Consider the following 21,160-nt stretch of genomic DNA (forward strand, 5'->3'; position numbering starts at 1 on the left):
CGAGGCAACAGCCCAATCGGTCAGCACTAGCTGAATTGGCCCATGTAGATTCCAACTTTCCAAGAAACGTCAGTTTTTACCGGCTGATCACCAACTGGGGGATCCTCATCAGTTCGCGAGGATCCTGGTCGTAATAATCCTTGGAGGACGGCGTCGTGGCTGAGTTTCTACGATTCGACACATGGAACAACAGCGCGCGTCTCGCTATTTGCTGGAGCTCCGGTGGGCGTGTTGTCCAGCTTGTCCGCGACTCCATCTGGGTTCCTTTTTCGATACTCCTTCGTGATCTTTTAGGCCATTCTCTGGACCCTCCTTTGGGTTTCCTCCATGGGGTAAGAGACAGCTTACGTGAAGCTGGGTCATCGCCATGCTGGAAAACAGGCAGTGAGCGTACCGGCGAGTTGGTACATCCAGGTACCAGTCATCCAGGGGCGAAGTCTGCCCGTTCATTCTTCTTTCTTTTCCCGGACCAGGTCCCCGGGCTCGCCCCAAAAAGGGATTCGGTTCCCTTCGTATTACAAGGGTCGTCAAAAGTCAAAAAGTCAAACCTGGAAACACCGGCAGGACGGCAGGTACGGCAGTGCAACTGCAACGTTCAGGGCTCCGCGCTGTGCTGGCAAACGTCCGTGGGCGACCTGGATGATGCTGATCGGTCGGGTGGGTTGCACTGCATTGGTGGCATTGGTGGGCCATGCAAAGCCCAATCTCCGTCAGCCCAGTGGGGTAAGATCTAATTTCAGCTCATCTCTAAGCCTTATCGCTTTCTTATCGGCGGCAGTATCCACATTTGTAAAGCATGGACATCCCTTTTCCCCCACTAGCGTCTTTTTACGTCACTATTTTCCAACGTCGGTCTGCTTCCTGAAATGCAATCATGCGAAAAGACGGCGAAGAATATGCCGTTGAACGTTCGATTCAGAACGACTAACCGCATACTATTGCCGAAAGAGAGGAATTGAACTCCGTGTTAAAACATCATTACGAGAACCACGTTGTTGTGTTACTTTAGAGGCCACCCAGCCTTGATGCCAATCCGCAGTATCACGTCGTTCGGGTGTGTCTTCTGGAAGTATACCTATATCGCGCATACTCATCCGTTTCTGATGCGTCGATATTCCCAGGTTGCCTTTGCGGATCGTGTATATGGGTGATTACCTGGTTTGGCCCTGAACTGCGCTATTGCGGAGTGCGGCGCTCGCAACAAACCCTCGGTAAGGGGGTGTGTTATACATTGATCTTCCGTTGGACTTCTGTCATCGGACATGTTCTCAAACACAACAACTGAGGTGAGCAAAAGACGCGATACAAACCGATGAACTATTACTTCGCAGATAATTGCCCATGACATCGCAATGCGTCATCTTGTATCTAGCTTCCGGCTACGCATCCGTGTCATGAAAGTTCAGTTGTTTGTCTGGGGAGCTCGGCATGATCTGACGGGTGACCACATTTCCCGAATTGACTAAAAGGGGAAATGGAAAAGCCAAGGCAGAGTCAACCCAGGCGGAACGAACTCATGAGAATGCGGGATCAATATATACCTTGTCCGCTAGTCAAGCTTACCGTCAAAGTTGACTTTGCTCCGGACAACTGAGTCACTGCAGTGCCCGTACCCGCCCTCCCGCTCCCGACTACCCCAAACACGAGCTTTATAAACTCATCGTCGAGAGGAAGGATCGAAAGGGGGGAAACACGTGGGGATCACAAACCACCAGGAAATTCCCGTCAAAGTGGACCAGATATAGAGGGAATTTTTCCATGTCAGGGTCCGACCGCTGGGTTTCAGATCAGTGGATGCGCGTTGTTGAAGTGGCTGATCGGCCAACTGTCTGCTCGTTTCCTCAAGTGGATTTTGGAAATGCTAAGTGTACACACTGTTGTACGGAAGATGGGATGCACGGCTGCGACGCAGATCCCCGCGATAGGAGGCCCTATCGCGATGCTGTATGATAACCTAAGTGGACATCTGCACGAGACGGATCGATCTTTACCTGGCAACCCCACGCCCGCATTCACCCGAACTGTTGGATGTGAATGTTAGTTCGAGAACGCCAACGGGATGACCCTGCGTTGACTTTGGTTGGGGACGGCAATCAAGCTCTGAAGCGGTGGGGTATTCATGCCTGAGGGCTCAAAACCACGATACTACACAGTCAGTCTTTTCCTCCCAATTGCTTAAACCTTCGTCGTCGTCGCACTAAGGTCCCATCCCACTTGGGTGCGCACCCGGCCAGCCAGCCCGCCAGTCAGTCTTTACCTTCACTCCGCTCTGCCATTGCGCGATTACATTCCTTAAGTTTTCCCGCGCTAGCCAACACCTTTTGATTTCTTCAACAAGTCTGGGCAACGCAAGTACCTGGAGTACGCCTTGTCGCCGACGTCCTTCGACAAGAGGACGAGGGAGAAGTCTCGAGTTGGTACTTCAGACTATCGACAAAGTCACAAGTACACTGTGATATCATACTACCGACTTCGAAGAACATCAAGCCAACAATATTTACAGTATCTTAAACCCCAACCCAGTTCTTCCCATCCGAAATTAGCGCCAAAATCCTTCCACGGGGAGCAACGACTGGTCGTGTCTCTTGATTCCTGTCTCAATTTATCCGCCAATAACTTCTCCGACCCTTGACTCCACCTCTTTCTACCAGCATTCTGCCAAGCTGTGTCCAAAACAAGCCGCCCAAGATGCCCCAGAAAATCGCTTTCGCGCAGGACGTTAAGCTTCGTCCCAGAGCTCGGTCCGAACCGCTCGCTGACCGTTCCCCGACCCCCTTCCCGGACGAGAGACCCAGCAGCGCTACAACCACGAGCTCGAACAAGATGTTTTCGTTGCGCAATGGCCGTGGCCGCAACCACTCGGGTGCCAGCGAAAGCAGTCGTGGTACTTCTCTCTTCACGTCGATATCCGGCCGTTCGTCATCGAAATCTTCTGGCCGCCTCAAGAGAGCTTGGGACAAGGTTCTTAGTCGCTTGGGTTCCGGTTCGAAAACTCCCTGAAGCTGGAACACTATACCGCGAGTGTTGTTCTTCGGTATGGAAAGGATCGGTATGCTAGTGCCGTCATGGAATAAGTCGCATAGGGATTCCAAGAGCAGGAGTCTGAACGGAAGGACAAGACTGGAACCTTTGGGCGGTGTATTGCTTGCATTCCTGCAGTAGAGCAAGTGGTTGCAACCCCTTTCCACCCAGAACGTACAGAACTCGGAGATGTTTCAAATCGTGGTCTAGACGAAGGTTCCGATACTGGATGGCTTAATGGTATCAATAACAGTTAATTATGATCACGGTTTGATCATATCATGGTCAAGAAGAGCCCGTAGGTCAGGCTCTTGTCCGAGACTGCACTGTTGCACGCAGTTTATGTGGTGTGACGTTGGGCCATGTATATACCACATGAGGTTGTCGTTGCTTTGGTTGCTGGGTTCTTTTGTCGTGGAAGAGATTTACGATCTAGATATCGCACATTGAGCCGCACGGAGACTGGACTTGAATATGGCGGAGCAATGTCCACCTCAGCATAGGTTATCTTGGTCTGAGTCAATGGTGGCATGCCAACGAAAAACTTGATTCCACTCTCTTTTCGCCTCAACAACTCTACTAACAAGGGGTTCTAGAAGCAGTATCAAGTATGCTTATTTTCCTTCAAGCAGTGCGGTATGGACCACTAGCGAATAGGAAGGAACTATGAAACTGCGATACCTTATCAGTCACAGTACAGTACTTGGTGTCCCTTACCAATTTGGCCAGTGGTCTTCGGGCGTTATCACCTACCTCTAGGTATGTCTTTCGGCAGCGCGACCGTAGAGGTAGGTACCTAGATTCGTGCAGTCCACGTGACGGGTGAAGCCACAAACACCCAGTCAACCAGAGATAGGCTGGCGATGTTCGACCTGGAATCTGCAACAGCCTGGGAGAACCATAAAACGCGATAGCAATCAGGAACGCTGTATCCATCATTTCTAACACCCCCGCAAGTTACCAGAAGGCTTTGCCGTACACTAGACAAGGTTGAGTGGTCCTGCGATCGACTCCGGCCGTGTTTCTATACACGCAGATCGATAACAGCGAGTGCACGAATAGCTCGGCAGTCTAGCGACCTACTGAACAACTTCCAGGTTGCACTCACAAAGCGATACCTTACGCATCCGCTTATCATGCCGAATCTTACACCTCAACAGCTCACCACACTCTTTGATACTCTCACTTCAATCGATGAACGACTCAACCGAATTGAAGCGGCCCTTCACCTTAACAGCAATGCCGCGCATAACAACGGAAACGGCGACCCAACTTCCACTGGCACATCGGCTGGTCCAGCTGCCTCCGTGCTAGCCCATCCCTCACTAAGCGCCGGCGCCGGCAGGAGAGTCACCAACGCCCAATCTCCCGCAGTCGCACAAGCGCGCTCACACCCGGCCCCACCAAGTGGAAGTCGCACATCCAACCTCACCATCCCCGCCGCCACCACCCAGTCCTCCGACCTCGTCCCCCTCGACCCGCCTCCACAAGGCTACACCATCTCCTCACGGGCCAGCATGCAAGACGAGCTCGACCAGTGGACCATCCCGCGGGGCTACAGCATGCGCATCGCCGGCGCCAAAGTCACCGGCAAGAAGAAGGTCCGATGGGTATGTTTCCGAGGCGGCGAGGCGCGACATCACCGGCCACCTGTGGACGAGTCCGTGATCCAGGCCGCCAAAGCCGAAGGCCGGCGCAAGCCCACCACCGATCGCACCTCCAAAAAGTGCGGGTGTCTGTTCAAATTCGAGGTGATTGAGACAGCCAAGGGGTCGGATCTGTGGACGCTACACTACCCAAATGAAGAGCACAAGACGCATAATCACGGCCCGTCAGATCAGACGAGCGATCCGAGGGCGAGGAGGTTGCCGACGGAGGTGAGCAGGGAGGTAGATCAGTGGTTGAGGCAGGGATGGTTGGTTAGTAAGGTGCAGGAAGAGCTGAGGGGGAGGGGGTTTAGGAACGTGTTGAATACAGATCTTTATAATCGAAAGAGGTTGTTGAAGAAGGAGAATGCGCAGGGGCAGGCGGGGGGTTGAAGAGGGGGGATGGTCGGTCGGCCTGGCTGATTGAGACGCTAATGTTGCTGCTTCGGGGTTCTGAACGTCTGGGTTACAGGGAATTTCATGGGAAAGGTAAATCGGGACACCTCATTAAACTTTCCATTCCAGTTTGAGGGCATGTTGGAGGTAATGTAGTCTCGCGAAGTTATGATCTGTTTTCCGAGTTCTGAAGACCAACTTTCTCATCTCGTCGTGCCATTCTCAAGTAGAAGAACTCATCGATAGAACCTGATATGTGGTTGTGAAACAACGTACCTGCACATACCTATTGTTGGATCATCTACCAATCAGCGATATCCTGCAGATGGAACCTTGCTCAAATCTTTTCAGGCTGCATTTTCGCATCGTTTTTCCACCACTTGCCAAAACAGTCTTTCTGTTCACGCAGTGCTCACCAACACAACACTGTAACCCAAACAAATGTCTCCAGGGGCAACCGCTACAGTCTCCACTGCCCCTTTTCTTGTAGCTCCATAACAACAAGACCCCACCATCAACATCCACGCAGGGACGAGGGTCCTCCACCAAACCTAGACGAGATTTACCACGAAGAACAACAACCTGGGCACAAAACAAAAACCACTCATCACCAGCCCCTCCACCACTCGCACTACCACCACCACAACAATGACCAGACTCCCCGTCTTAACCACCACCCCAGCCCGGCACCCAACCTCCTGCGCCTCCCTCTCTCTCCCACTCCTCTCCTTATTGAACTGCGTTCTCCCTTCTAACCCACCAAGCGCGTCAAACTCACAAACTCTCACCCTCTCCATCGGCTCCGGCCCCGGCCTTCTCGAAGCCCTTTTCCTCCACCATTACCCCTCCCGCTCTTCATCCTTCTACGGAGTCGAAGTAGCCCCTCCCCTTTCCCAACTAAAAGAGGGAAAAGAAGTGAATACCTGGTTACCCGAGCAGAACGCGATTACCGTCCCGGGAACTTGGGCGTTGGTGGGCAGGGAGTGGCTGGGGGAGACGAGGGGGCTGGTGTTTGTTTATCCTAGGAGTGGGGTGTTGGTGGGGAGGTACTTGGCTGAGATGGAGGGGATAGCAGCTGAACGGGGAAAGGGACTGGAAGTGGTAGTTTGGATTGGACCGTGGTGTGATGTGGAGGAGTATAGGGCGGTGTTGGAGGGATGGGGTGTGAGAGAGGACCTCATTGGGGAAGAAGAGGGGAGCGGGAAGTTGGTGGAGGAGGGGGAGGTAGTGTTGGTTTATAGGAGCAGGAGGAGGGAGTGAAGGAAGGCTGCCCGGGCATGCATGCATGACACGAGGATGATAAATTTGGGGGTCTACAAGTAAAGAGAGCGTTAGCTGTCTGTCTCTCTGTCTTGGTGCCAGACAGAGCATCAGCAAATGCAACTTGAAGAGGAAGAAAAGGGGGGAAAAGAGAGCAAAAAAAGAGCGGGTAATGGTCCGTAACGGACTCGAACCGTTATCTTCATGCGGCACGCATGCAGACGCGGATTTACCACGCCGGGAATATTACCATTACACCAACGGACCACACCACGGGAGAATGCTCAATTGAAAGAGATTGAATACCATAGATGGGGTTGAGACATGGGATGACGTGGGGTAGGCGGGAGGGTCAGGCCGGAGGCAGGAACGGCAGGCACACACGGAAGGTGTGGGTAAGAGCGGCGGGCAAAAGCCGCACGAAGAAGAGGGTAGAGGTAACGACTGGGTTGGGTTGTGCTGCTTGATGCCGGCCTAGAACCACAGGGGCATCCAGAGGTCTGTCCCAGATCGATGGTTACAAACCCAACCGACAATTTGAAAGAAACTCGCAACGCGTAGGGCAGTCTTCCTAAAGCCAGTCCTTGTCAGAGGTTTCGGAGTCCGAGTCGTCCAACAAAGTAGACTCATCATCGAAGTCCCTGCGGCCCAGCCCACTCTGTCTCCAACGAGAGGCCTTCTCCTCTTCCGTCCCTGTCCCATCATCACCATTACCATTACCATCATTTCCTGGGTCTTTCGGATTCTCACCCCCTTCATCTTTACCCTCACCTTCCCCCTCCTTATCCGCCTGCTCCTTCCTCAGCTCCTTAGTAGCATACGCGCCACCCGCAACCGCTGCGGCAGCCCCAACCCCTTGCCCAACAGCCGCAACAACAGGGACTCCATACCCTCCCATCGCCGCGCTTGTAGCGGTAGCAAACCAGCTACCAGCCACAACGTTACCTATCATGCCTTGAATTGCAGCCGCGAAAGACCCTACAAATAAAACCGATTAAACTTCATGTTCTGATATTCAGACGCAGTGAAACAAGCGTTCAAGTAGAGGAGAGATGGGATAGGACGTCGGCAAGATAGGAAACATATACGTACCTCCTACGATTCCACTGGAACCAAAACCCATGAAACTCAACACTGGCCCGGTGAGCAGTGCGGGGGCAGCGACAACTGTTAGTCCGCCGGCTGTGAGACCGAGAGCTGCGGCGGCTTTGGGGTTGTTTTTGATCCATTCTTTGGCCTGTGTAGCAGGGAAAAGCGTGCGGGTTCGTGGTCCCCGGGTCAGCTGCTATTTGACTACTCCAAGTTCAGGGGACTGGTACTGACCCATTTTATCTTTTCAAGCAAATCATCGTTCGGCTGAGGTTGACCATCTTGGGACTCATTGGTCGATGGTGTGTTAGGGTCCGCGGGGTCTTCTTTCGCGGGGGTCCCGGAGTCGTTCGTTGTCTCATCTTTTGGTGATGCCTCCTGGGAACCTTTGTCGTCAGGCGGTGGAATTTTGCGCTCGGTCATTTTGATCTCCGCTGGTCTAATAGGGCTTAGTTCTGATGATGCGGCAACTCGGACTGGTTGGGAATATTGTAACAAGGGTATGGTAAGTGTCAAGAGCTGTGCTGCGGGGTTGGGAAGGGGACACACCCTTATACTTGTGGTCATGGAGATTCCACGTCACATTCGGACCTTGTCCCAGCAAAGATCGCCTACGCAGTGATAGGTGTGACAGTGGCGTTGGGTGGTACAGGAGGTTTCTATAGGTCTGTGGACCTTGAAGTCTTGTTGCTCTTCAATGAGTGGAATGGTCGATCCGCGAGACCGGTCCAGGCCTGTTGATATGACAGCCGAGAACATTTCTTTGAGCAACCCAGGAAGAAGTTGGGAACTGATGTCTTGTCCGAGATATCACAGCTACAACCTATGTACCCCGCAGCAAGGCTAGCCCACATGTACAGGGGCTTGTACCTATGAGTTGGCTTGTGCAAGACGGCCTGCAGCAAGCGCCCACATGCATCTGGGAACGGATTGGATCTGTTTGATATCTGATTCGGTCCTTAATGTCGTCACGTTGCCCTGAGCTTATCCAGGCCTTCTGGCGGAAATGTTCCGTTTACGTCGAGGTTCCAGACACGACAGGATACTCTTCCAGCGAGGAAAACAAACTGCCTCTCAATTTAACAAATCACCTAGTCGAGCACCCTCCTCCCTGCCGTTTTGTTGGTGGCCACCTTCCATGCTATATGACTCTGAGCCCAGCTTGTCCAGCAATGGCAAGTGGGATAATAATTGCGGAGCCTGATCAAGATGGTCAGCCCTGCAACAGATGACTCTCGGGTGGGTGTGGAAGATAGAAGGGCATCTCACCTCCTTTAGCCGCCGTTACCATTTTCCAAACCCCAAAGGCTGTGCTTACGGCACCTGAAGGACCGGCGGCAACTATGGGAGAAAAAAACATTGCCGCGGCCCAGAAACCGATAGCGACACCAGTTGCGGCCAGCGCGAGCATAATCCCCACGTTTCCTGAATTCTAAAGAACGACGGGAGGTTTGGTTAGAAACAGAACGCCATTGGGGCTCAACGGCACATTCACGAGCGAGGCATTGCCTACACTTGTATGAGGAAAGGGCTATGAGTTTCACTTGTGGATCTTGGGTTTTCTGCACGAGGACAGCCCAATGAAAATCTCTCTCTTCACGTGTGTTGGAGTTCGTAGTATCCTCAGGCAAAGTTGAAGACTCTCGATTCCCCGTGCTCTTCAGAGACAAGCCATGGGAATGGACACCGATTATGTCGGGCCGCCCAGGGAGACGAGTATGTTTCGTCAAGCATTGGCACGGAACACCAGAATCCTTTCGCGTCATATCAATGTGAGAAGGAGGTAGGAAGTCGTCAGAATTGTCGCGAGGTGGCAGATGTATGTGAGCCACAAGATATTCTGGTCCACCGGGCGCTGAAAGCTTTCCCTTTGGACATGAACAATGGGTGTAGTATTCTTTGCGAGTCATACTGGCAATCCACGCAATAGTAGATGAAATTGGTAGCAAGAAGCTTGAACAGCACCACTCGAGACAAAGCTCAAGGAAAGCAGGGGAATAAGGTGCGAGAGATGGAAAACGAGAAGAGCACGGGGCACTGCTTTGAGGGGAAAATATGTTCTATGATGGACTCAGAAAACCTCAAACTTATGACCGAAGTATCATAGAGGCGCATTTCCTGCCGCCGTTGGATCAGCGCGTTTGCTGATGGATTTTCTGCAGGACAGCTGCATCTGTAAACTTCACGTTCCCTTCCAAATTTCCTTTTCGCCTCGTGCATCCAAGTATGTACCATCGCTACAGTGGTGCTCTGGTATTCATTCTACCTGAAACTACTTCTCCATCAGGTCTACTACTGTTCAAATTGAGTCTAATCTTACGAGTGCGAAATTTGTAAGCCCTTCCAACAACGGGTACTGTATCTGGATTCTTTTGCTAGGTGTAGGTCACAGAAGCTCATCTTGCCTCTATCAGCGTTCTTCCGAATGGCCGGTGTGCCGTTTGTGTTGGTTTTACGTAGGAGCCAATCTGCAAAGCTCCTCCAAAATCTTTGATCATACGCCAATCGGTTGGAGAATTTTAACGGAGTTGTACGAAGGACTCTTCATCAGAGGCCTCAGAATCATCCAACAATGCGGTCTCCTCATCGAAGTCCTTGCCGCGGTGTCCATCCTGGTTCGCACGAGGAATCTTCTCTACCTCTGACCCGTCTCCATCATCCTTCGGCCCCTTTGGGCTTGGGGGACCGGCTCCATCTGTATTTCCGTCGTCTTCACGTCCATTTCCATTCAGAATAGCTGTGATGAGCCCGGCCGCCGATGTACAAACTCCGGCCGACTGAACGGCAGTCGTGAGACCAGCGAGTCCGTATCCGCCCATTGCAGTGCTTGTGAGAGAGGCAAACCAGCTTCCAGCTGCGACGTTCCCAATAATTGCTTGTACTCCTGCTGCTAAAGAGCCTAAGCGTGGAGTTGTTAGTTGGTGGAAGAATCAATACACGCTCTGGGATCCTACCTCCTACAACGCCACCAGACCCAAATCCAAGTGGTACCAAAGCACCCGCAGCAGGTGCGGTGACTAGAGCAGGGGCAGCGACTACTGTCGCTCCTGCTAGACTCAGCCCTATGCCTGCAGCTTGAAGGCGATTTCTGCTAAGCCATTCTCTGATCTGCGATGGCGAGAATGTTTATCAGCTATTGCTTTTTTGATCACGGACATCATGGGAGTTGTGTAATGTGCAACTGACTCTCTCAAGCTTCTCTTCCCAGGAAAGATTATCCCAATCATCTTCATCCCAAGGCATCGCAGGCATTTTGATTTTGATGGAAGTAAACAGCTAACGAAGTTGAGGAATGGGATGACCTGAGATGGTTACAATAAACGTTGTTGCCAGGTCGTGGAAAGTCGGCAGGAAGGCGATGAAGAATAGAAAGACGTGAAAGTGCGGGTATTTGACCGTTCTGTGCACTGATCTTGCAGTCATCTCCTTCGTCCCAAGTTTGCCTGTGCGTGACGTTGCTGTAGGCCTCACTCTATACAGGTCATGGACGGGTGGCGATTTCCAATTTGCTTCCGACTGGTATATGCAAAACATTCACGACACTGGCCAAGTGGTGCAGGAGAAGATCCATCTTCATCGATATCAACATCATCGCGTTGACTACCAACGAAATTCCATTCCTTTCCTTTTTCGACAATTTTTTTTTTAATTTCCATTCAATTTGTTTGAAGTGACAAACAGTTCTACGTTGGGTTGGACAGATTCCCACGGAACTTGGACCATATCGGGGCTAACTGCATTTCGCGTTTGTCACCTTCGATAGGTACGTTTTGCTTGGAATTACCTTTGGATCACTTGCGTCCAAACACCATATCCCGCGATTATCCGCATTCTGCCACCTCTTCGGCTTTGAGTCGATTTCTAGGTACCACTACTTCCTCGACATCACTACCACTTCTCAAAGGTCTTGCAAAACAGGGGTCATCATACGTCGACAAGGTTTGGGCTTCTACTCATTGTTCATCAACTTCGAAGCAGCACCAGCAGCACCACCCGCCGCCATAGCTGCTCCAATAGCCTGACCGACAGCCGCAATAGCTGTGCCCTCAAGACCACCCATGGCTGCGCTCGTGAGGCCAGCAAAGGCACTTCCGGCCGCGACACTTCCGATGCCGGATTGGATTGCTGCTGCCATAGATCCTGGCCAGACGAATGGCAAGTGTCAGTACGTACCTGACTGAGAGAAAGAATCCGCTTTTTCATGAGGTTTTCTTACCTGCCGCGATTCCTGAAGCACCAAAGCCCAGGCCGCTCAAAATCGGGGTCATAAGCAAACCGGGTACCGCTAGGATAACGATACCCGTCACGCCGAGCACGATATACATCACGACGTCCGGGTGCTCTGAAACCCAGTCTTGAGCCTATCATGGAGATAACACCGTCAGTTGTTCACTCAATAAAAGGTAGGAAAAATGGAGAGAGGATATTGACCTTTTGGACTTGCTCCTTGATGCTCTCACCAAGGTCTCCGGCTGCCTCAAGTAGTTTGGGCAGGATGTTGGATGCCCAGTCTGACACTTTCAGGGCCATCTATTCAGATAGTAGCTCGTCAGCGGGGTGGTTTTCTCCAAGGCGAATAAGGAAGGAAGACCACATACCATAGGAAGCTCTCGTTCAGCATCCTGCGCTAGGCCAAGAGCTCTTTTCGCGTCTTCTGAGACCTCCTTGGTCAACTTGATAACGAGCTGTGAATGGGAAATGTGTCAGCATGCAGGCAAACACGAAAGAAAGACAGACAAGTGTATGTGTACCTGTTCGGCCTGCTTCAAGGCGTTTCCAACAACTTCAGAAAATGTGTGAGACATATTATTTCCCAACTCGTCGGCCGCTTTGCCAGCTTCATTTGCCTGTTTCTGCACGTTCTCTCCGAATTCGTTCATTCCCTTGCCCGCTTCTTCGAAACTCTTTCCAGCATTGGTGGCAAACTCATCGAAGCCTTTGCCGGCATCGTCCATTATCTTACCGAAATCCATCCTTTCGCTGCTGGAATGACTGACGATGGTGGGCTGGAGGTTCGAATTGAAGATTGGACAGATCGAGGGTAGCACTGGGAAGATCTATTGATCACCGCATTTATGGACGATTGGATTGTTTCGTCATGACAATTTGAATGAGGAAGTATGGCTCAGTCTCATGCTCGAAGTGGAGATGGCATAGTAGGCCTCGGTGCAGAAACGGCAGAAGGGACCCCTCAAATCCAGGCCTCTGGCAGCGAGCAAACGAAACCATGATGTGTTCAATGAAAACATTTGCACAAAGTTTACGGGTAATTGCACCTGCCAACGTCATAAGTTGCGACTGACTGCAAGAGGCCGTCCCCAATAACATTCTCTGGCCGATAACACTGGCAAAATCAAGTATGACAGACATGAAACTCGAAGCTTCTCAAAGAGCCAGTCCACCCAAAGATCGCAGACATTCAAAGATGACTCAAGTACAGATCTCACAGTCCTCCTATTTCAATCACAGGTACCTCACCATTGAACTTCTCTTCCATCCACTGGCGTATAAGATCTACAGCGCCAGCGGTCATAATCGTGGCCCCAGTTGCCCGTAGGGCAGCATCGAGAGCAACGGCCCCATAGCCTTCCGCACCAGCACTTTGGAGAAACGCAAAAACGCTCCCTGGACTGACGTTGCCGATGATAGAATGGACTGCTGCTGCAATTGAATCTGATGACATGGAATCAGTGTTAGCGTATCCTGTGAACTGTATAGAGTGTCTTCGAGCCGACAAAAGATCCACGCTCCAAGCCCAAAAACGGGGGTCTGCTTACCTGCAGCTACTCCTTCGGAAGTGAATCCCAGAGCATCCAACATGGGTTTATAGATCAACCCAGGATATGCAACCAAGATTATAAGGCCTGCAACTCCTAGTACGATGAAGACCGTGGCGGTAGGGTGTTCCGACGCCCACTTCTGAGCCTGCACGTTGCGAAAATAAAATAATCAGCTTTAGGCTCAACATTGACCAGTCCGCTATCACGCAGAAATTCGGTCTCCTACCTTCTCGAATTCGAGCCTGGCGCTCTCCGCGAGTTCTTTACTGGTCTCCACGAGGAAAGGGAGGATATTCGTTGCCCAGTCAAGGACAGTAATGGGGATCTGAAAGTAGAGGTAAGTAGAGTATTTGTCAGATAATATGAACAAATGTATAGAGGAATTTCTTCCAGATTGGCGGTTTGGGTAACCTTACCAGTTCAACGGCCTCGCCATCTTGACCCATAACCACCTGGGACTTATCCTGAAGCACGTTGGAAGTCAACTGAATCGAGACCTAGACAAAAGAAGGTGTTACTTAAAATAAGTTTCTGAGGCTTTATCGGTTTGTTAGAAGCCATCTCTCACATGCTCAGCATGCTTCTTTGCATTGTCGAGAATATCCGCAAGCGTGTCGGCAGCAATAGGAAGGTTTTGATTAACCCATTCTCCAGCATTTTCCGAGAACTGGCCAATTTGAACTCTGGTTAGCGAGTGTGACCGCAAAGTAATTAGCAACTTTGATTTCAGCAAATATCCTCACCTGCTCTGTGTGTTTCCGCGCATCCTCCACTACACTGCTCACGGCCGCTCCGGCCTGAGGGAGAAAGTTCTTTGCCCACTGCGATGCATCGGTCGAAATCTAGGAGGCATCAAAAGTCAGTCAAAAATAGGTCGAACAAGAAACTGAGCAAATCGAAAATACCTTTTCGGTGTTCTGGGCGAGTATATCGCCAAAGAAATCCCAGGGCGCCATCTTGCTGTCTTGACTGCAAATTGGTGATTGATGCTGGTGGTGAAGTGATCTTGACAAAAGATAAGAAGTCACAAAGAGCTGCGGGACGTTGTAGGCACCTATTAAGCATTGCAACTGTCCGGGACGGTACCCCAGCCCATGTTATCTGGTTGAAAACCGCAGGCCCTGCCCGACGAGGCCCGACGGAGCGGCCCTTGACTGGATCTTACTGTACCGGTGGGAGCGGGGATGAAGGATGAGCTGTCGGCGGCCCGCAGCTAGACGGCATTGACCATTGAAAGACAAGTATCACTTTCAAAAGTTTGGATTTGGGCTTGCTGCTTTTTACCTGCTGGTACTGTTGGCGGGGTTTTTGCATAACCACAGCTGATCATCCGCAAGAAAGCGCAGTTATGGCCGTGAACACCCGATGTAAATGGTTCAAATTAACATGAACATATCACGCATTACAAATTATTGGATGCGATCATCCAACAAGGACAAAGCGCGAGGAAACCGGTGAAGCCCATCATGATCCAGTCTTCCACTTCGACCAAGCGGCAAGCACAACACCAACATACACAGTCAAAAGTCCAGCAACCGTCAATACGTCGGCAATCACTTTTGCTCCATATCCGCCCATTCCGGCACTCTGTAAAATGGCAAAAATGCTTCCTGAGACTACGATCCGCAAAAGGGACTGAACCTTAGCTGCAATGGATCCTAAGAAAGAATGGGTAATGTGTCAGCGAGCTTGTAAACTCAGTACAATTGAGGGTATCGTGGCATATGGCACTGGTGATACTGGAATTGAGGATGCATTTACCTGCAACAATTCCAATCTTGCCGAACCCAAGTATCTTCAGCAAAGGGGAGACAACCAATTGAAGAAGTATTATAAGTGTACCGGCGAGGATGATGTAACCTTCTAATCCAAGTCCTTCTGGAAGCTCGGGTAGGAACATAGGTGGCTGATGAAGAAGCCGTGAATTAGCAAGGAAGAAGCTTGTTACGACAAGAACAGCAGATCAGTACCACACACCATTTTAGCTTCCGGCTCAAGAGAAAAAGATCGCCAGGCTAGAAGTGAAAAGTAGGTTGGCTTAAGTTTGTGGAAGTGAAGTTGACATTGAGTGTTAACAGGAAGTGGCTCATAGGCGATGACAGTGGGGAGACAAGGACGGAAGCTTGAAAGGCTTATATGTATCGGATGTCAAGATATACGATGGCTCAAGTACCTTCAAGAGGGAGCCGGATGATTAGACTCTGCCTTGCCTTTTTGATATGCAAAACCGCTGACAAAATAGGCGCCAACCAGAACCCACTAGGCCTATGCAGACGGCCAACAGCCATGTCATGGTGTGATGGTTCCCAACTGCACCCCCACATGATTGTGTGGGAGGCCGGGGCTGAACCGGCCACGTACCAGCCGTTTAAATCACAGTTTCGCCTTGAGGGGATGACGCTCTCCTGGACTCGGCCTCATGATACCCAAACCTGCACGAACGCAAGCAGCGGTACTACCCAGGACACCGGTATAAATCCAAGGAGCAAGAGTGAAAGCACCCACTCCACCCATGGTTTTGCTCTGGATGCATGCAAAAGTGCTTCCTTTTGCTATGTTTCCAATCCAGGATTGCACTGCACTTGCGATAGTATCTGGCAGCAGTGGATCTTGCGTTAGCACTTGTGGACAACAGTGTCATGTAAACAGCTGCAGACTTACTTTTTGATACACCTTTAGAAGTGAAACCGATGGCTTTCAGAATAGGCTTGTATAGAAGATGAGGGTAGGCGACCAATACAATCAGGACACCTGATACAACAAGTACGAGAAGTGTAGCCTCAAGAGGATGTTCGGCAGCCCATACTCGAGCCTTTTTGGGGGAACATGATAGATTAGAAACACACCGCGAAACTTAATTCATGGGAGAAGATTTGCTGCATACCTCCTCATACTGCTTCCTGATGTCCTCTGTAAGCACTCCAGCGGACTCAAGCCAGGGAAGAACCAGCGTAGACCAATCCTGGGGGGTAATTGGTACCTATTTGATGAAGTAGAGGTAATTAGCTGTGCAACGTACTGTGGTGGTGGCATGAGACTGATGTGTGTTCTGTGAAACTATCATACCGACTTCCCATCTGCTCCTTCTTTACCCACGCCTGGCTGATAGTCCGACAACTTTGGGATACCGGTACCGTGAAAGACTGAGGAGAACGTGACCTGGAATCACGATGTGTCAGTAAGCCAGTGTGTGTCCATGTAACTTGTACTCGGGAATTTGTGTGTGTCGCGTAAATGTACCTTGCTTGCATGCTTCTTAGCCTCTTCGATGATTCTCATAAGTATGACGGGGGAGATACGGAGCGTGTGAGAAACCCATTCTCCAGCATGGACCTTAACCGTCATGTTGTTGTTTAATCGATTTGGTAATGTGCAATCAAATCTCTTTACACATTTGAAGGTGAGTTGTCGCGGCTTCCGCAGATCAAAAGGGCCGTAGAGTGTAGTAGGTGTTGAAGCTTCTTTTGTTGTATGTGATGTGTTGAAGAGCGTGGTTGGTCACCCATATATATATTATGTACAATCCTTGCAGCCTGATTCGGTATGCTGTGAGGGGTAGGCACAACTAATGTAATTTGCTGGCGCTTGCAGGGCACGCCGACGACAACTGTCAGGCAGTGTAGATAACGCGAGAAGCCCGTTTCTGCAGATGCTACTTCCACTTTTGGGGGCCAACCACGGATTGGCGAAATCCGTTGACAGTCCATGAGAACCGAGGCGGCGACCGGGTAGCTCATTTGGAACTAAAGACAACGGAATGGGGATAAAATTGAAAGGGAGCCAACTGAAGGTAGAGAGGACCGAAATTCACACAAAGATAATAATAATGAGAAAAAAAATTTAAAAAATTTTTTTATTAAAAGAAAAAAAAGGACTGCCACTGTCTTGAAGTCAATAGCGGGGGAAATTGGTAGGGCCGAGCCAGCAATTGTAAATGGGAGTGCCTGCCAACCTTTACATAATTCCTCCTTCAGAATTCACTCAGCTATAACCATGCCGTGAACCCGACAAGGTTTTCAAGAGAAAGTGCAAACGCTGCGACTGTCAACCAGGTACCGATCGCGTCGTTTCCCATTTCTTTCCGGGTTGCCCCAGCGTCAGGACCCAAAGATGCCACAACTGAACGTGGCTGCGATACCTGAGCAGCGCCTGATTCTGCAGTCAGACCATCGGCAGCTTTACCGGTACTCAAGCCAGCAGCATCGAGGATGGGACCGATGAGCAACTTGGGAAGTGGTATACCAAAACCTTCGGCGACCACAGTCAGGCTAGCGGTGACTATTACACGTGTGATCCATCGTTCGGCTGGGGAGGCCTGAGTCAAACAGTATTAGTCTTTACTGTTGGGACGAGCTGCAGTGGAACCACTCATACCTGCTCATAATGCTGTTCCACGTTCTTTGTAACTTCCGCAGCGTTGTGAGCTAATCCGCTGGCAGCAGGAACGAAGTGGTGGGTACTCCAGTGGGCGACAACTCCGGAGATCTGAAAGGCTGTCAACAGATGGTACGGAATGGTATGACACAGAGCATTTCGTCATTGGCTTTCCTTTATAGAAAGGAACCTTACCTGCTCGGCATGGTCCTTGGTGTTCATGGCAAGGCCAACAACGGCGGGAGCCACCTGCTCAGCATGCTTCTGTGCCTCCATTGCCAGACCGACAGCACGAGGAGCAACCTCCTTTGCACCCCATTCCGCGACCTAACCCGAAGATTAGAGATGGGATGTCAGCACGGGTTCCACTTGAGACGAACCGTAGACAATGGAAGTGCAAAGCTTTCAAGCCTGACAACCTAATCTGTCAATCACTTACCTGTTCAGCATGCTTCTGCGCTTCCATCGCAAGGCCGACCGCACGAGGAGCCACCTCATTAGCTGCCCATTCCGCAGCCTGACCGCCAACCTGGAATTGCATCCATGGTTAGCGAATATGGTGAACGCCCATTTTTTCCTTCCATGTTCGTAGTTTTTGTCCACCAACCTGCTCGGCATGTTCTTTGGCGTTCATCACAAGACCAACCACAGCTGGGGCAACGGTGCTCGCGCCCCATTCCGCAATGTGACCCCAGAACGCCATCTCTTTGGTGTTTTCTGATGTTGGCAAAGGGTTCCGTCTCGCGTGAATTGGGATAGTAGGTAATCCGCGACCGTCAGTCCCCGTTCAGATGGATGAGGAGTAGAGAGTCCGGCGACAGTTGTTGTTTCCGTTTGCTTTCTCGGGTTTTGCTTCAGCTCTTGAAGAGGGGTGCCGCAGTACCGGGGGTCTGGAGCTGCGTGAGGCCCACAGAGTGAGAAGTGAATGGTACGGTGCTTTCGCTTGTCGACAAATCAGCGACTGAGCGGTATGTATCTGAATGCAAGGGGACATATACGGCTATCAGCCGAGACTGTGTCGATGTTTGTTCGAAGATGAGGAGGAGGGAATATGTCAGAAGTTGCAACTTCCTCTGGCTAGTACTTCAAAACACCGGTCATTGATTTGGAAATTGCTGGAAAATACCATCTCGATCAGCGGTAGAGAGTCACAAACCAGGAACAGGCCGTATATTCCTTCTACTTCCGTGATATACCCGGTACAAAGATGAATATAGGGCTGGGATTGCGATACCCTCAAGGTATTCAAGAGTAGATGCCATCGTTCTTCATCAAACCACCAAAGCGTTGATTATCCGATCCCTAAAAAAGCCATAGAATGGCACAAATGATTGGGAGGACGAAAATCGCAAATCCAAAGACCAATCCTGCCATTTTTGCCAAGATCGTGAAGAATCCTGCGCAGGTCGCTCCTAGACTTTGGAGAACTGCAAACCAGCTACCAGCGAGGACATTCCCAATCATGGAGTGAAACCAGGCCGCGATAGATCCTACAGTGAGTGGTGTGACGACGTTAAACCTTGGTTGATCCTCAAGACCCCGTATAAGAGGGTGTACGAACCGGCCCTGACACCAATTTGTGTCCATCCGAGGAGGGATAGAACACAGCCCATTCTAGTGACTCTATGAGGACTATATAAGGGAAAGAATTAGTCCATAGTTGAATACATCAGCAATTTGCGTACTCCGTGTAGGATCGCACACACCTTTCGGGTTTCGAGTATTTTGGATGGTTTGAAAGATAATTGGGGAGGCGGTGCGCGTGGAGAGAAAGTTGAGGGAGGTAGCTACTGGCATGAAGGCTGGAATTGCTTTCTTATGTTGGAATCATCTGCTGACCTTCAACTTCTCGTAGGCCTCATCCTATCATGGCTGTAGTACGCAAACGACGAAAGCCGTCGACGCAATGACTAACGTCATGATCCTTTCCGGAGCTAGATGCATGTTCCCGAGTGAAGCGAGAGTCTTTTCATGGGAACTGGCTCATGAGTGACAAAACAGATGGCGAGATAGAAACACTGAGGGTTTCCCAGGTATAGCGAACAGTACAGCTGCTTCAGAACTCAACTTCCCGGGAGAGGTACGCCTAGTCAAAGTGATAACGAGCAAGGGCTGACACAATGCGGACCAGAGAATGACAGAGACCGATTATGTTATGACATTCTTGAATCCGACCAACGCAACATATTTCCGAACTAGCATGGTAAGTATGGTCGACACTTGTCTGATGATGATGTTTTGTCTCCTCCTCAAATCTCGTCCCTTCCGCAACCCGACATCAGACACTCGGCACTGGAGATCCCAGTAAGGAGCAATCCGCCACCTTGAACAACTCCGTTGACAATTGCGGCACCATATCCGCCCATTGCAGCGCTCTGCGCAATAGCAAAGGGACTGCCAGCGACAACATTACCAATTACGCCCTGAGCTATGGCTGCAGCAGACCCTGCTTCATATCAGCACTTGATCTCCGACCACAACAGCATCAATGCTCTTCGTGTGTAGGTGACACTGACCAGCAACGGGCCCAGCAGCACCAAATCCCAATACAGCAAGAATGGGTGCAGTAACTATCGCGGGTGCAGCAACAGCGGCTAGCCCAGCAACGACAGGAATCAAAGGAATCTTGGGGGCATGGTTAGCACTGGCAGAAGCAGGGAAGGGAGTAAAAAGGCAGCAGTGTACCATCTTGAGAGGAGTTTTGTGCAGTGTTGAGTACGTTAAGCTTTTGGCTTTTTCTGAAATGAAGGCAGGATAGACTGGCGACTTTAGGATGAGTATCGGTGTTCGTCTTAACGCCTAGAAACTTGAGTCTTGCGTGGGAGTTTATAGAAAGTCAATTCTATGGCACCACTTGATGTCTTCTTACACAATTGTTGTACCTATGATGCAGCTAAAGTCAATCTTCGTTTTCACGAACAAAATCGTTTGCCTACAGACGAAAACATGAGAGGCCTGCCGAAACGTAGAGAAAGGTTGCTGCTTTCGCTGTTCGTAGCCAAACGCTGTACGCATGTTTAGGCCTGGGTATAAGTTCGTTGTCGATGTGTCGGCCGCGTGATGGCAACCTGGAAGAATGCCCGGTGTTTCGATTGGTGACGATGTTGGTACCTGCAGCGCAAACGCAAGACTCAACCGTCCTCTGCCGGCTCCTGTTCCCGGGAGTACCTACGTAACTGTGGTTGCGAGCCAAAGCAAAACCCCCTTGTCAAGTACAGAGCATGACCCACCACAGGCAAAGCTTCGTGGCTTTGTAGCACTGTGTAATCAGCGATCGCCAGCAACCTGGCCCACGGGTTTTGGTTACCCTGCTCACCGTATCGGATGTGTGCATAGTACAGTAGTAATGAGTCTCGGGTGTGTAGCCGCTCACGGGAAGTCAGCCAGGGGCAAGCAACGCTGGCACGGCCGGAAATGTGGTTGACACAGGTCTCGAATGTCGTTTATGGCTTCGAGTCAATAGAACACAAACACCTAAATCCGGACTCTGTGGTTCACTCTGTTGACGAAGAGAGGCGTGCTCGGTGTCTCACGTGATGCAGGAATGTTGATGCTTCTCGCTTGTGAAAATGCCAAGAAAATCGTTGACATCTG

At 50.7% G+C, this 21,160-nt stretch overlaps 10 protein-coding genes across 10 annotated transcripts; 3 read left to right on the forward strand and 7 right to left on the reverse strand.

Moving 5' to 3' along the window:
- Positions 1–2,551: 2,551 nt before the first annotated feature.
- On the forward strand, positions 2,552–3,576 carry NEUTE1DRAFT_116473 (uncharacterized protein; the record flags this gene model as incomplete). The annotated part of the gene is made up of 2 exons (XM_009851248.1): positions 2,552–2,761; positions 2,796–3,576. The coding sequence occupies 2 exons, from the start codon at positions 2,689–2,691 to the stop codon at positions 3,056–3,058; spliced, it is 336 nt and encodes a 111-aa protein (XP_009849550.1).
- Positions 3,577–4,479: 903 nt separating this feature from the next.
- NEUTE1DRAFT_79266 (uncharacterized protein) lies at positions 4,480–5,201 on the forward strand (the record flags this gene model as incomplete). Its single annotated transcript, XM_009851249.1, has 1 exon — positions 4,480–5,201. One exon carries the CDS (start codon positions 4,539–4,541, stop codon positions 5,058–5,060), a length of 522 nt encoding a protein of 173 aa, XP_009849551.1.
- A 510-nt stretch (positions 5,202–5,711) lies between these two features.
- Positions 5,712–6,323, forward strand: NEUTE1DRAFT_136367 (uncharacterized protein; the record flags this gene model as incomplete). Its single annotated transcript, XM_009851250.1, has 1 exon — positions 5,712–6,323. The coding sequence occupies one exon, from the start codon at positions 5,712–5,714 to the stop codon at positions 6,321–6,323; it is 612 nt and encodes a 203-aa protein (XP_009849552.1).
- Positions 6,324–6,473: 150 nt separating this feature from the next.
- NEUTE1DRAFT_145347 (uncharacterized protein) lies at positions 6,474–8,178 on the reverse strand (the record flags this gene model as incomplete). Its single annotated transcript, XM_009851251.1, has 4 exons — positions 6,474–7,301; positions 7,416–7,560; positions 7,647–7,888; positions 7,962–8,178. The coding sequence occupies 3 exons, from the start codon at positions 7,833–7,835 to the stop codon at positions 6,895–6,897; spliced, it is 741 nt and encodes a 246-aa protein (XP_009849553.1).
- Positions 8,179–9,931: 1,753 nt separating this feature from the next.
- On the reverse strand, positions 9,932–10,664 carry NEUTE1DRAFT_136369 (uncharacterized protein; the record flags this gene model as incomplete). The annotated part of the gene is made up of 3 exons (XM_009851252.1): positions 9,932–10,311; positions 10,367–10,520; positions 10,599–10,664. The coding sequence occupies 3 exons, from the start codon at positions 10,662–10,664 to the stop codon at positions 9,932–9,934; spliced, it is 600 nt and encodes a 199-aa protein (XP_009849554.1).
- Positions 10,665–11,341: 677 nt separating this feature from the next.
- Positions 11,342–12,421, reverse strand: NEUTE1DRAFT_145348 (uncharacterized protein; the record flags this gene model as incomplete). Its single annotated transcript, XM_009851253.1, has 5 exons — positions 11,342–11,552; positions 11,629–11,773; positions 11,844–11,942; positions 12,011–12,097; positions 12,164–12,421. 5 exons carry the CDS (start codon positions 12,383–12,385, stop codon positions 11,362–11,364), a joined length of 744 nt encoding a protein of 247 aa, XP_009849555.1.
- Positions 12,422–12,688: 267 nt separating this feature from the next.
- On the reverse strand, positions 12,689–15,098 carry NEUTE1DRAFT_60596 (uncharacterized protein; the record flags this gene model as incomplete). Its single annotated transcript, XM_009851254.1, is given in 10 exon segments — positions 12,689–13,085; positions 13,190–13,337; positions 13,419–13,517; positions 13,609–13,689; positions 13,761–13,910; positions 13,936–14,034; positions 14,358–14,405; positions 14,421–14,514; positions 14,709–14,850; positions 14,954–15,098. The coding sequence occupies 10 exon segments, from the start codon at positions 15,090–15,092 to the stop codon at positions 12,856–12,858; spliced, it is 1,230 nt and encodes a 409-aa protein (XP_009849556.1).
- A 137-nt stretch (positions 15,099–15,235) lies between these two features.
- On the reverse strand, positions 15,236–16,643 carry NEUTE1DRAFT_116476 (uncharacterized protein; the record flags this gene model as incomplete). Its single annotated transcript, XM_009851255.1, has 5 exons — positions 15,236–15,786; positions 15,854–16,004; positions 16,077–16,172; positions 16,259–16,351; positions 16,433–16,643. 5 exons carry the CDS (start codon positions 16,535–16,537, stop codon positions 15,566–15,568), a joined length of 666 nt encoding a protein of 221 aa, XP_009849557.1.
- A 392-nt stretch (positions 16,644–17,035) lies between these two features.
- NEUTE1DRAFT_128731 (uncharacterized protein) lies at positions 17,036–18,381 on the reverse strand (the record flags this gene model as incomplete). Its single annotated transcript, XM_009851256.1, has 5 exons — positions 17,036–17,507; positions 17,567–17,677; positions 17,762–17,893; positions 18,006–18,095; positions 18,174–18,381. The coding sequence occupies 5 exons, from the start codon at positions 18,267–18,269 to the stop codon at positions 17,178–17,180; spliced, it is 759 nt and encodes a 252-aa protein (XP_009849558.1).
- A 1,322-nt stretch (positions 18,382–19,703) lies between these two features.
- Positions 19,704–20,254, reverse strand: NEUTE1DRAFT_145352 (uncharacterized protein; the record flags this gene model as incomplete). Its single annotated transcript, XM_009851257.1, has 2 exons — positions 19,704–20,012; positions 20,083–20,254. The coding sequence occupies 2 exons, from the start codon at positions 20,252–20,254 to the stop codon at positions 19,816–19,818; spliced, it is 369 nt and encodes a 122-aa protein (XP_009849559.1).
- Positions 20,255–21,160: the final 906 nt, after the last annotated feature.

Source organism: Neurospora tetrasperma, assembly GCF_000213175.1.
Source record: "Neurospora tetrasperma FGSC 2508 unplaced genomic scaffold NEUTE1scaffold_2, whole genome shotgun sequence".
In the NCBI taxonomy this organism is placed as follows: Eukaryota; Fungi; Ascomycota; class Sordariomycetes; order Sordariales; family Sordariaceae; genus Neurospora; species Neurospora tetrasperma.